The 12,673-nt window shown below is 40.3% G+C and overlaps 2 protein-coding genes across 5 annotated transcripts in view; one reads left to right on the forward strand and one right to left on the reverse strand.

Moving 5' to 3' along the window:
• Cenpp (centromere protein P) overlaps positions 1–12,673 on the forward strand; it is a 219,901-nt gene that overhangs the window by 146,270 nt on the left and 60,958 nt on the right. The gene's annotated exons all lie outside the window — the stretch shown is intronic.
• Ecm2 (extracellular matrix protein 2) overlaps positions 1–12,673 on the reverse strand; it is a 33,295-nt gene that overhangs the window by 4,885 nt on the left and 15,737 nt on the right. For 3 of the 4 annotated variants that reach the window (XM_026406936.2, XM_026406935.2, XM_026406938.2), the window contains 4 exons: positions 10,689–11,237; positions 8,366–8,481; positions 6,549–6,684; positions 2,133–2,290 (listed from right to left, as the gene is read on the reverse strand). In XM_026406936.2, the coding sequence (XP_026262721.2) occupies positions 2,133–2,290; positions 6,549–6,684; positions 8,366–8,481; positions 10,689–11,237 (959 nt within the window). The remainder of the gene's footprint in view (positions 1–2,132; positions 2,291–6,548; positions 6,685–8,365; positions 8,482–10,688; positions 11,238–12,673) is intronic. The other variant, XM_026406937.2, reaches the window with a different exon arrangement.

Here is a 12,673-nt window from a genome sequence, read left to right on the forward strand (position 1 = left end):
AGTTAATTTTAATTAGTTAAGAGCCTTAATTTAGAACCAGCCGAGTTTGCTAGAGTTTGTTAGAACTATTAGTTGGATAGAGTTTAGATAAATTTTTTTCTTTTCTTTTCTTTTTTTTTTTCTTTTTTTTTTTTTTTGTGTGTGTGTGTGTGGTGCTGGGAATTGAACCCATGGCCTTGTGCATATCCTCAGACCCCAATTAGTAAATTTTTAATAGCTAGCTGTCTTCAAGATAAATTAGTTGGCATTGAAGGAATTTTTAGCTAAAGGATATGAATTGTAAAATTCTTATTTTCAACAGAATTCAGAAGAATTGGCATTACGTATTCATTGTAACTTTTCATCATGGTAACTTTTCTGTTGTCATTTAGTTCAGGTATTATTAAAGTAACTTGCAGCTTTTCACTTTTACCTTCATATGTATTAGGAGTGAACTAGATCATTGGTCCCCAAATTTGTCATGAGGATCACCTCATGAGTTTTTTAAAGTTTACTATTCAGGGTTGAGGTTGTAGTTCAGTGGTAGAGCACTTGCCTTGCATATGTGAGGCACTGGTTTGGTCCTCAGCACCACATAAAAATAAATAAATAAAGATATTGTGTCTATCTACAACTAAAAAAATATTTTAAAAAAGTTTACATTCTAACCTAAATATACCTCAGTCAAGAACTAAGTCATGGCATACCCATTCCTGTGCCGACAACTGCAGCTATAGGAAAGAATGATGAGAGACTGACTTTAGGGGTGGAATTGGGGGAGGCTGGCATGCAGCAGTGACTTAGGAAGGATTTATGGTGTTTGCTTTGCACTTGTATGCTTTCATGCCCAGCGCTCCCAGGTAGGTCTCTTTGGAGAGAGAAGCCAGAAAGAGATCAGATATGGGAATGGGCACATTGTTCTTACATATCATCCAAGTTGTATGTGTTTTACCAATTGTATGAATTATCTATATAAAATTTTGATACTTAAGAAAATTCTATCAGGGTGTGTTGGCACCTGCTTATAATCTCAATTAATTTGGGAGGCTGAAGTTGGAGGGTCCCAAGTTTGAGTCCAGCCTTGGCAACTTAATGAGACCCTGTCTCAAAATTTTTAAAAGTACCAGCGTGTAGTTCAGAGGTAGTCCTTTCAAAGAAAAAAAAATCTAAATTTCTACCCTGTTCTGTAAAGGATCTGACTTAGGATGTCTGAAATAGGTCCAGGAGTCTATACATCTTGAGAACCCAGGTAATTCTGATGTAAAGCCAAGTGTCGGTAAATTCCAGTGTTACGTAACTACTAATTTCCAAACATCTCTTAGTTTGGAAATATGAGAAAGAGGGAAGGAGGTAGCCATGAAGTGACAATAGATGACCTTTTTCTGGCTCACTAGAGCCACTGCCAGGGTGAGCTCTATCCTGGGTTCTGATGGAATGATCATCCAGTGTGGTAGAAACAAAGCTCAGATAGGGAACCTGACTTCTGGCTGGGTCTGTCAGTGTTTACAGACACAATGGGTCCCAGTGTTCCTAAAGTAAGAAATGAGGAGTGTTGACACTAACTGGCCATAGATGACCTAAGCCCCCCCCCCCAACACCAGCAGCAAGGAAACTGCACCTCTGGAAACTGCTGGGGAGGTGCTGCAGGGGTGAAATGAGGATGGGGCTCTGGGCCTGGAGATGGTCACAAGACCGTTTTGATAGGGATCCATCAAAATTTTTAAGCTATAGAGTTGCTGGAATGATCAAAGCCTTTGTGGTTGCTATTCTGTCTGAGTATCTGTGATTCTATCTGCTGCTTGTGAGTGGAGACAGGAGGTCTATGAGTTTTGAGCCTCATCTGTGTTGAAATTCATGGTTCTGGTTTGGGATAGTTTAAGCTGTTTTGGGACTCAGAGTACCTTTTGGAAGTTGGGGTTTCTATTCATATTCTCAGTTCCCCTTCCTCATTCCCTCCAAGAGCTGTCAGCAGCATCATTTTTCACTTTTTTCAGGACATAGAAGCTCAGGTTATGCTGAATTCTGTATACAGCACCAAAACTCTACTGAGTTTAATGGATATCACCATAGTCTTTTAAGATTTATTGTTTGTTTTGTTGTATATTGTATTAAAGTATAATACATTTAAAACATTAGAAGAAGAATAGTGGTACCTCAATAGAAGCAGGAAGACCCTGTGGTATAATTCTAAATTTATTTTTTCCCAGACGCAGATAAGATAGGCTCTTCAAAGATTTAAAAGCTAAAGGATCGACATTGATTTCACTGAGATTGTTTCCTTCCAATTCTAAGGTGACCAGTTGATTTAAGTCTACAAAAAAATAAAGTTATCAGGATATTACAATAATTTTTAAAACCATGCAGTTTTAAGAATTATAAGCTCAGGAGAGTGCTTGTCTAGCCTGCATAAGGCCCTGGGTTCCATCTCTAATACCACCCCCCCCCCCAAAAAAAAAAACGGAAAAAGAAATACCAGTATTATACTATGCATGTGAAAATTTTAGTTTATTCAGAGTGTGTAGTTTCTTTATCTTTGCCCCCCGCCCCGTATTTCCAAAGTACTTCACATATCTCAAATGCACCATTCAAGCAGGGCAAAAGGCATGGTCCAGAAAAGAAATGACTCTAGTGCTATACATTACAAATATGTATAAGGAACAGAAGCAAAAGGGGGTAGGAGGAGGAAGAAGGCAGGGAGAGGGTCAGAGTCATCTACAGAGGCTGCACTGATCAAGCAGGAATTTGAAATTCAGGTGGGCAAGGAGTAGAAAGTCATGTAAGATCATTGGAAGCATTTGCAGAGACATGTAGGTATGAATTGGCAGCATGATAGTAAAGGGTTGATGAGGGATTCCTTTTTCCAGGAAAAAGAAAGCAACCTTCTTTCCCTGGAAAACCCTCAAAATCTCTGAGCAAGGGAGTTAGAAATAAAGCAGAGCAGTGAATTCCCATCGTAGTTATTCACTTATTGGCACAGAGTGCAGCCAAATGGAAGTTTTGAAAGAAAGATGATGAAAAAATTCTCCACGCATCCAGATTGAGCTACCAAGAAAGGCCTTTATACAAACAAGTCTTTTCTAGTGGCCTCAGGAGTGGTACCATCCAGGTCAATTGGACATGTGGTACTGGATCACACCACTCAACAGTGACATACCCAGAGGAATCTGAGTCAGAGATTCAGGGCATGGTCAAGATTCCCAGAATAGGGATGTTTTCCTATTTAACTCCTGTCATGGGTCTTGCACCAAATGTCCTGTGCAATCCATTCCTACGTTTAGGCAACAGCAAGAGTAGGGACAGTGAATGCTGGAAGAGAAAGAAGTATAGATTCGAGTGGGATGGAAGTGGTAAGATTTGGGGTTAAAAAGATTTAGATAAAAGTGGGAGAAGCTTGTACACTGAAACACACTCAGGCGAAGGGCCCAGTGGTGAACTGGGGGTGGGGGCTTCACCATGCAATGGGCTATGGGCAATGGGGTAAAGTCGGTCCTCTGGGAGAAGTACTCTGGAACAGGCCTTTGTGCCCTAGGTGCAAGTCTGGCTCCCGTTCTCTAGGCTCAGGAGAAAGGCCTGGGTGGCATGGCAAAAGCCACGTGGTAAACTGGTGGTGGAGCTCAAGATCAGTTGAAGGGCTGTATGACAGGAAGTAGGGAGACCAGCCAAGAATCTGCAATAAGTGGATATATTTCCTCATATTTTCCTATTTCCAAAACTAAAGGTACCAATAAGCCAACATTTCTCTTGTACATAGGTGAGATAGTTTAAACGGTGAAAGTTTTCCATTAAAAAGTAGGTAACAAGGGGCTGGGGATGTGGCTCAAGCGGTAGCGCGCTCGCCTGGCATGCATGCGGCCCGGGTTCGATCCTCAGTACCACATACCAACAAAGATGTTGTGTCTGCCGAGAACTAAAAAATAAATATTAAAAATCAATCTCTCTCCCTCCCTCCCTCCCTCCCTCCCTCCCTCTCCTCTCCTCTCTCACTCTCTCTTTAAAAAAAAAAGTAGGTAACAAGGGGACTGACAGTCATGCGTGACCTCCTGAGAGAAACAGGCAAATGTACAACACTGTGTGTATAGCAACAAGATGGAGTTAGAGGATGTTTCTGGTTGATGTTGAAAACGGATTTGTGAGCAGGAACTAGGCAGAGGTAAGAAGACCTTTGTTTTGGGTGAGGTGCCATGACCTGTTGTGGACATGGTGACATGTCAGTGTTAATGGTGGCCTACAGGAAACCTGAGTGATGGTGCTTTGTTTGTTCTGGTTACTAGTCAAGACAGGAATGTTTCTGAAGCATGCCCAGTTTCCCATTGCCCCTCCTCTTCCTTTCATTGTTCTCCCTCAATTGTTGACCTTCTCTTTCTCCTCAGTGTGTGCACACATCTGCAGTGATCTCCCCACACCTCACGTGGTAGGCACATTCATCCTCGTGTGTTCACCTGGCCCTGCACCCTTATCATATGCCTGCCTCAGTTGTCATAGCACCTAGAATCAGCCTGCCTCTTCATGTCTTTTATGTGCTGTCTTCTATTCCTGGACTGCTCTCCTCCCCACTTCTCTGGAACTATAATCTGCCATAAGTGGGGAGATGCCAGAGAGGGATGCTGGGAGAGCAACAGCCACCTCAGGCCAAGCGAGGGGCCCTCACACAGGCAGCTGCATCTTGGAACTGGGTAGAGCTGTGCTTGGGCCCACCTGCCCATTGTCAGCCCGCCCTACTGTCCAGAGCAGCAGGCCTCACAGGGACAAGGGAGGACCTGGATCCAGGGATCCAACACCACAGTAGGTTTAAGATACAGCCCACCCAGGAAGTACAAGAAGGTTTTCTGGGCAAGAGCAATGCAGAAAGCTTCCTTTCTTGCCACCTGTGTGGGATCAGTGCCATCTCCATGCTTCAAGTATGAGATAGGGTAGGCAGCCAGTTCTCCCTGGACTACACATCAACACTGGGAATACAGAAGCTTTAGTGTGCGAGGGAGAAAAGTTCACTGAGAAGCAGTTCCATGGATATAGGAGAGTGCCTTCAAAATAAGGACTTATGTTTTATCTTGTCATGTGACAGTACTGCTAGAAATGTGAACCCACGTGGCATTACTAAGTAGCCTGTCAGTATTCTTGGTCTAAATTTCATGTTCCCTTCAGTCTAACGAAGCAGTTAGAAATTAAATTTTCCAATGTCTTTTCCATATGACAAAGCCCATCAAAATTTGTGCTTATTAATGTTTTTCATGTGTACCCTGAAATCCATCCGGAAATTGAGCATTTCCATAACTTCATTATCCTGAGATTTGGCAATTCTCATGATTAGTTTTCTCATCACCAGAAGTGTTTTGTTTCTATAAAATTTGGGGGGAGCTGAAGGAAATAGAAGGATGGTCTTATTCCTTTAAATGCTTGACTTATCAACATTTACATTTAAATATGTTTTAAATGAAGTTAGCAGCAAGTGTTGAGTCCTTTAAGAGTTAGGCTAAATGGGAAATTAAAAGAAAACTTAAGCAGTCTTTGTCTTAAGGAAGCATGCCGTCTAACCAAAGGTGTCAGAGTATGTGAAAAGTAGAGTATAACCAAGCCTCTTCTGTACAGCCCCATTGTGCCAACTTTGGCTACCTCACCAAGTCCAGAAAAAGCAGCAGAGCATCACAGCTGGTTCAAATGCACCTCACCAAAGTCCATCCATCAGAAAGCTGGGCCTCTGTGCAGCCTGGTTCCACATACCATGGAGTGAGGACATGGCAGAACCCTAGTGCTGGCCCACGCACCCTCAGAAACAAAGCCAGGGTTGCTGCGGGAGGTGCACTGCCTTCATTCCTGCAGCACTTCAGCCTCATACTATGTCCACTTACTCTTCATACATAATTCTTGTGTGATTGGACTCCGGTTTCAACACCAAACAGAACACCAAAATGTGCGGTATTGTGGGAGGTATTAGTGCAGCCCTTCAGATAGTAGGGATTTGTCAGAGAGTTACTGTATTATGAATGATGAGAACCTGGGATCAATAAGAGAATTTTTTTTTTCTTTTTGGTACAGGGGATCTAAGCTGGGGCTGTGTACACTGAGCTCCAGCTCGCTTCCTTTTATTTCCCCCCAGACAGTGTCACTAAATTGCTAAGACTGGCCTCAACCTTGTGATCCTCATGCCTAAGCCTCCCGAGTCACTAGGATTACATCCATGTGCCACTGTGTCTGGCTACTTTTATTTATTTATTTTTTAAAGACAACAGACAGCTTAAAATATACTTTAAGTTTACCAGAGGCTGGAGTTGTTGCTCAGTGGTAGACCACTTGCCTCACATGTGTGAGGCACTAGGTTTCATCCTTAGCACTATATAAATAAATAAAAATAAGTAAACGGTATTGTGTCCATATACAACTAAAAATATTTTAAAAATAAAAAGGCTAAGTTTTACCAATCAAAAGTAGTGGCCACTGATGGTCAACTGAAATGATAAAGTGACCTAATTTTTTTTCTAGTTATATACTTGACAATACTATAAATCAGATTTCTGTACAACAATGGAAGAAAGGTTCTAAGGAAACATGTAAAAAAAACAAATGTTAAATACCTGATAAACTTTCTTCATCAATAGCCTGAAGATTGTTCTCATTGATTTTAAGTTCTTCTAATGTAGATGGTAGTTCTGAAGGAATTCGTACCAAATTATTACCATCCATATTCAGACGCGTTAACTTCTTCAAAAGCTACAAAAGCAAATCTCAAAATTACCATTTTATCTGGTCACATTTATACAATAATGTATCTCACATAATGGTGAGATACACTACTGTATCTTTATTTTAAAGTAGGGACTAAGTTTTACAATTCTGCACTTCCTTAGGCTTAAACAGTGATGTCCAGGCCACACCCCATTCCCCTGCCAAGTAATAGCATCGATTATCAAGCATTTGCAGCAGGCTGCATTTGATGACTCGTATTCTACTCACACATATTACACCTTTAGAAAGCTACTATATCTAAGGGGTCAGTTGTGTTTTGTTGAGGTCTGAGGTGTTCATCTTCACAGCAAGAGACAGAAATTTTTTTAAGTCATGCAGTACTGTGAATCTGTTGTGGATTACTATGGTAATATTTATGTTAGAAAAGGGGTCATAAAATAGCACTAATTACTGTGAAAAGTTTTCAAAACAAAGTGCAACAAATGTCACAAGCTATTCATGTATGGTACCCAAACAACTGACCTCTGAAAAAGCATGTTTCCACATCTGTAGTTGCATACCTCTTGGACAAAGCTTGCCTGCAACCTCCAAAAGCAGAGTACTGAAATTGGGTAAATTTTAGTGAAGCCACATGGAATAATTCTCTTCTCCATTGATCATATTCAAATTGCAGCAGTTTTGGAACAGCACAGAAAATCTCAAAGCAAGAAATCTTGCTTTGATCAAGAAATCTCTTGATCAAGCATAGGTAATGTGTGGGGCAGGGGGGACGCAGCTCAATGATAGAGTGCTTGCCTAGTATGTGTAAGGCCCTGGGTTCAAACCCCGGCATCACAGGGCAGGGGGTATGAAGAAAACGAGCGAAGGGGAGAGAGAGACAGAGAAAGAGAATTAGTTTTTATTTATACACAAAATCCTTTTCCTCTCTTGCTTCTATTTTTTGTTTTCCTGAAATTCCTTGATCCTCTCTTCTCCTTTTTTTTTAAAAAAATTTTACTCAAATCTGTTCCATTTAAATATTTGCTATACTATTTCCTATCATTTCTCTTTCCCTCTTCTTTTCCAACCTATCCCATGCTAATTTGTTCTAAACCCATTTATTTTTCCAGAATCCACTCTGCCAAAGTATCCTCCATCAGATTTTGCCCACACACAAAAATAAGAAAGCAATAGCTTCCTGACCTGAAAATGTTAATAGAGTTTCCAGATGAGCACTCATTTGTTCCTAGACAATACTTTATATACTAAGGGATCGGATTTCAACATGTTTCCAGCTATTTGGGGAGAAACTAGTTCATAAATTCAAAATATTAGTTATGTCACTGATGTTATTGCTGGTGTTCTTAGGGTAAGACTATGAATATGTAAATCAACAAACTGTATTCAAGAGAAAACTTAAATGCGATTTAGGGACATCAGAGAGGAAGTTTTTTTAAAAATCTTTTTTTTTTAAAATACTTTAGTTGCAGATGGACACAACACCTTTATTTTAATTATTTTTATGTGGTGTTGAGGATTGAACTCAGTGCCTCACTTGTGCTAGGCAAATGCTCTACTACTGAGCCACAACCCTAGCCCAGGAAACTTTTTTTAATGTAGAAGAAAACTACCAATTAAAACTTTGCTTTTTCTCCCTTCCCCACTCCACCAACAGCCAGTGCAAGTCCACATAGATTGTTATTCACAAATTGGAGCATGTGATTACCTTGAATGCTTTTGGGCCTATTCCTGAAGAGGTTATATTATTTTTGCTTAGATCAAGCCTTTCCAAATTCGGTAATCCATTAAATGCTTCATCTGGGATGGAGGTGATGGAATTCCCTAGGACACACAGCAGTTGTGTTAGGCCCATGTGCACATACATACATGTTAACATGTGTAAGGGGTGTATGCATGCATGCATGTACATGGTTATTGATTATCTGGAGGAGAAAGCAATGTGCAGAACAAGGACAGAAAATATATAAACAAATGCATGTTCACAGTAATAACTAGACAATTCAACATAATCAGAATTTTCTCTCAAAAGTTCATAATGGTCAGTACTTCATGTTTCACATGACTCTGATTAAGACAGCCAGAATGCAGTCTGCTGGATAGTATTGGTAGCATTCTGCATCTACAACAAAAGTATGTTTCTGCAAGGTTATATAGAAACTGATTTTTCTTTTTCATTTCTGTTTTGGAAATGGACTGGCAACATGTTACTATTTTTATCCAAGAAATCACAGGCAAGTCACTAACTTCCTGTAAGCATGTTTCCTTCTTTGTATAAGAAGCCTGGGAAGGAGGCTGGAGCTTCCTGGGGCTAGAGCTCAGTGGCAGAGTGCTTGCCTAGCACATGTAAGTCACTGGATTCTATCCTTAACACCACATTAAAAACAAACAAATAAAATAAAGGCATTCTGTCCATCTACAAATGCAAAAAAAATTAAGGAAAAAAAAAAAGCTTGGGAAGATCATCTCTCAGACCACACCCCTCAAACTAATGCTATCCTCTGTTTTCATTCTGCTTCAGTTTGATAAGTTTTTGTTGATAAGTTTTTTGTTTTGACATTTAGTTAAGTATGGTAGTTGATTATTTTAAGCACAAAAGGTGACCGTTCAGAAATAATACATTCTATAAAAACCATGTGATGACCTGCTTGTAAAACCTAGATAGGATGGTCCAGCATGGGTTGTTCATCCTTCCCAAGACTTTGAATTTTCACAAATTGGGTTTTCTTAGGGCAGTCCATACTTGGCATGTAGCCTGCAGGAGGAGGGGCCTTAGTGGGCATGAGAGGAATTTTTGAGGTGATCATATGAAAGTGGGATGAAAGCCTGTGTCAGGGAGGCTATGGAAGCTATCTGCAACAGGACTCTGCCAGTGTCAAAGGTATTAGCAGAGTCCTATTGCAGATAGCCGTCCCTGCACAAACATTACACCCATTAGATCCCCTCACTCCTGCTTCCTCAGGACCACCCCTAGTGTGTCCCATCAGCCGGTCTCTCACAACTGGTCTTGCTGTTCTTCCACTCTGAACCTGTCTGGTGGCCCTCTGGGCAAGATCTGTATACCACATTCCCACTGAAATGGCTAAAGTGAGCAGAAACAACTGACACTAGTGCTGGCAGGTGGTGGAGCCTCGGGAACTCTCCAACACTTCTGGGGCAAATGGTGTGGCCAGTTGGAGTTGAGCGGTTTCTTACTAAGTTAAATGTGAATTTGCCACATTGCTCAGCACTTCAGCTCCTGGACATAACCCCAGAGAAATAAAGACTCAAGTCCATACAATCATCTGTATGTGGATGTTTAGAGCAACTTTGTATATAAGCACTCCACTAGAAACACAGGCTGTTCCCCAGCTGGCCACTGGTTCATCCATACAATGAAACATTGCTCAGCAATAAAGAAGGACTGGCCAGGCACAGTGGGGCACTGTGACTTGGAAGGCTGAGGCAGGAGAATTGCAAGTTAGAAGCCAGTCTCTGTAATTTATCGAGACCCTGTCTCAAAAAGGGATGGGGGTGTAGCTCAGTGGTAGAACAACCTAGGTTCAATTCCCAATACCACGAAAAAGAAAAGAAAAAGCCCAACTGAAAACTGTGCAATTTCATTTATGTGACATTCTCTAAAAGCCAAAGATATGGGGACAGAAAACAGATCAGTTTTTTTTAATGAGATAGAGACACAAAGAATTTTGAGGAGTGATGGAAATATTCTATATCTTGATAATGGTGGTATTTATATAACTGTATGTATTTGTTGAAACTATAGAACTGGACACTAAAATAAGTTTTACCATACATAAATTGTACCTCATTAAAAGTGACTTTTTTTAAAAAATCCATGGAAAAACATCATTTGGTTTGAAGTTTACTTTCCACCTAACTGAGCTGTTTTATGGTGAGCATCTGTCTTCTGCGTAGAACACATGTGTGATGAAATTAGTCTCTAATGAAATTAAAATGTAAAACATGCGTTGAGCAGTGAGAGTCACCATTTACATCTAAAGCACAAAATAAAACAAGTCAACATCTCTTACCAAGGAGCTCCAGACTTGTTATCTCTGGTGCTGTAAGTGGTGGGATGTGGCTGAGGGCTGTGTGGATACAGCTGATGGTCCTGTAGGACAGGGAGCAGCTGCTGGGCAGGCGAGGCTTGCCTCTACGGGGAGCAGCAGTGGCGAACCGGGAGAGCAGGTGGAACACATCTCCTCTCACAGCATCTTCCTCTTCTTCCTCCTCTCCTTCCTCTTCATTCTCCTCTTCCTCCTCCTCCTCCCCCCTTCCATGGTAGAGCCACGGGTGTGCTGGCCTCCCCTCCCCAGGGCTTGGCTTCCTCCGTCTCCTGCTTTCCTCCTCACTGTGAAGCGCGCCCTGGTCTTGGGGTCCAGCAGTCTCTTCCTGGTGCCCATTCTCTTTAACTTCTTCATCCTCCTCAGATTCAAGTGCTTCTTTTCTGAATACTTGGTCCATTTCCACCTGAGGAGGTGGCTTATGAAGTATATTGGTAGGTTCTCTTTGTTCTGAAGAATCACCAGAAAATTCATTTCTATCATTTAATGCTTTACCACTGAGTAGGGAATAGGAGACTAATGACCACACAAGAGCAGGTAGCAGGGGCAAGTTGAGGATGTTAATAAAAGGAAAAAATCATAATGAAAATGAGGTTAGTAAATATTATTCCCTCCAATATTTGAGTGCCACTTTGAAATTTTTTCTTGAACAAATTTAACCATAACTTTATTTCTGTTTTGGAAGATCTATACATTTTTTGGGGGGGGGTGGGTCTTAGTACTAGTTTCTACATTAGATAACTTAGCACTTATTTTGGCTAGAATTTAACACTATCTTATCTGGTGACTGAAGAGGGAATAATATTGCCACATGATGCAAAGTGGAAAGTAATGCTGTTGTGATATTGTGATATGATCAGATGTGATTCCTTTAAAATAGATACTGTTCCACTAATTGGTGCTATTGATAATGTAAGAATTTATAGCCTGCTATCAGATATTTATTTTAAAAGGTGAAACTTACATGTTTTACTTGATTATAGTTTTTATTTATAGATTTATTATTATTTTCATCCAATTTTCTTTTAGCTCCTTGGGCCTGATGGGATGCTCTGAAATTCAGAATTATAGACAGAAAATTCTCTTTTGGGGGGCTAGGGAGAGCTTGCCTAGCATGTGCAAGACCCAGGGTTCAAGCCCCAATACTGCAAATTAAAGAAAGAAAAAGTTCTCTCTGTCTTTTCTGGTCTCTATATAAATCAGTTTTATCATCAAGGATGTCCTGGCCCTAAGTGGTATTGTTTTAACTTAGACATATGCACAGGAGTGCTGCTCATCATTCCATGACGGTGAGAGAAGGATCATAGAAAACAGATCTACACTTGTATTTAGTTTTATATCTTTGGCAGGAAGTGAAGAAGACGTGACGTAGGTTTTAGATTCAGTCTTACCCCTAAGTAAAGAGTTCTAAGGAAAAGTGAGTTCACAGTGCCTAGGTTTTCATCCATCAAAATTTATAAATTAATCATCTTTCTTCTTTCACATAATACTATATACAAACTACCCCTAAAAAGAACTCAGAAAATATAATCACTTGGAAAAATTACTTGTGGTATTAATTCAGCATATATTATAAAGTCAGTTATTTTTTCACATCTCTAACAAAGCATGTAGAAGGAGAATAGGAAAAGGTAAGGGAAGTGAAAGCTATCATATTGAAGCATTTAAAATCCTTCCTGTATATCCAAGTTTATTTTTCCAAAATAACTACAACATTTCAAAAGTACTCCATGTCCTTTGAAAAATGTCTGAGAATTTCTGGATCTTGCCCTATAGACCTTGTATTTCACTCCAAGGAATCATTTTCATTAAACACTTTTATTTTCTAACATTTTTCACAAAGCATGTTTTAGTAAGTAATTGGCAGGGTGAAGCAAAATACAATTCCTAAATATTCTAAAGTTCGTGCTGGCAAGACTTTTATAGATACTTACTTTGTGAATAACTGTGCT

The sequence above is a fragment of the Urocitellus parryii genome, chromosome 13 (assembly GCF_045843805.1).
Source record: "Urocitellus parryii isolate mUroPar1 chromosome 13, mUroPar1.hap1, whole genome shotgun sequence".
Taxonomy (NCBI): domain Eukaryota; kingdom Metazoa; phylum Chordata; class Mammalia; order Rodentia; family Sciuridae; genus Urocitellus; species Urocitellus parryii.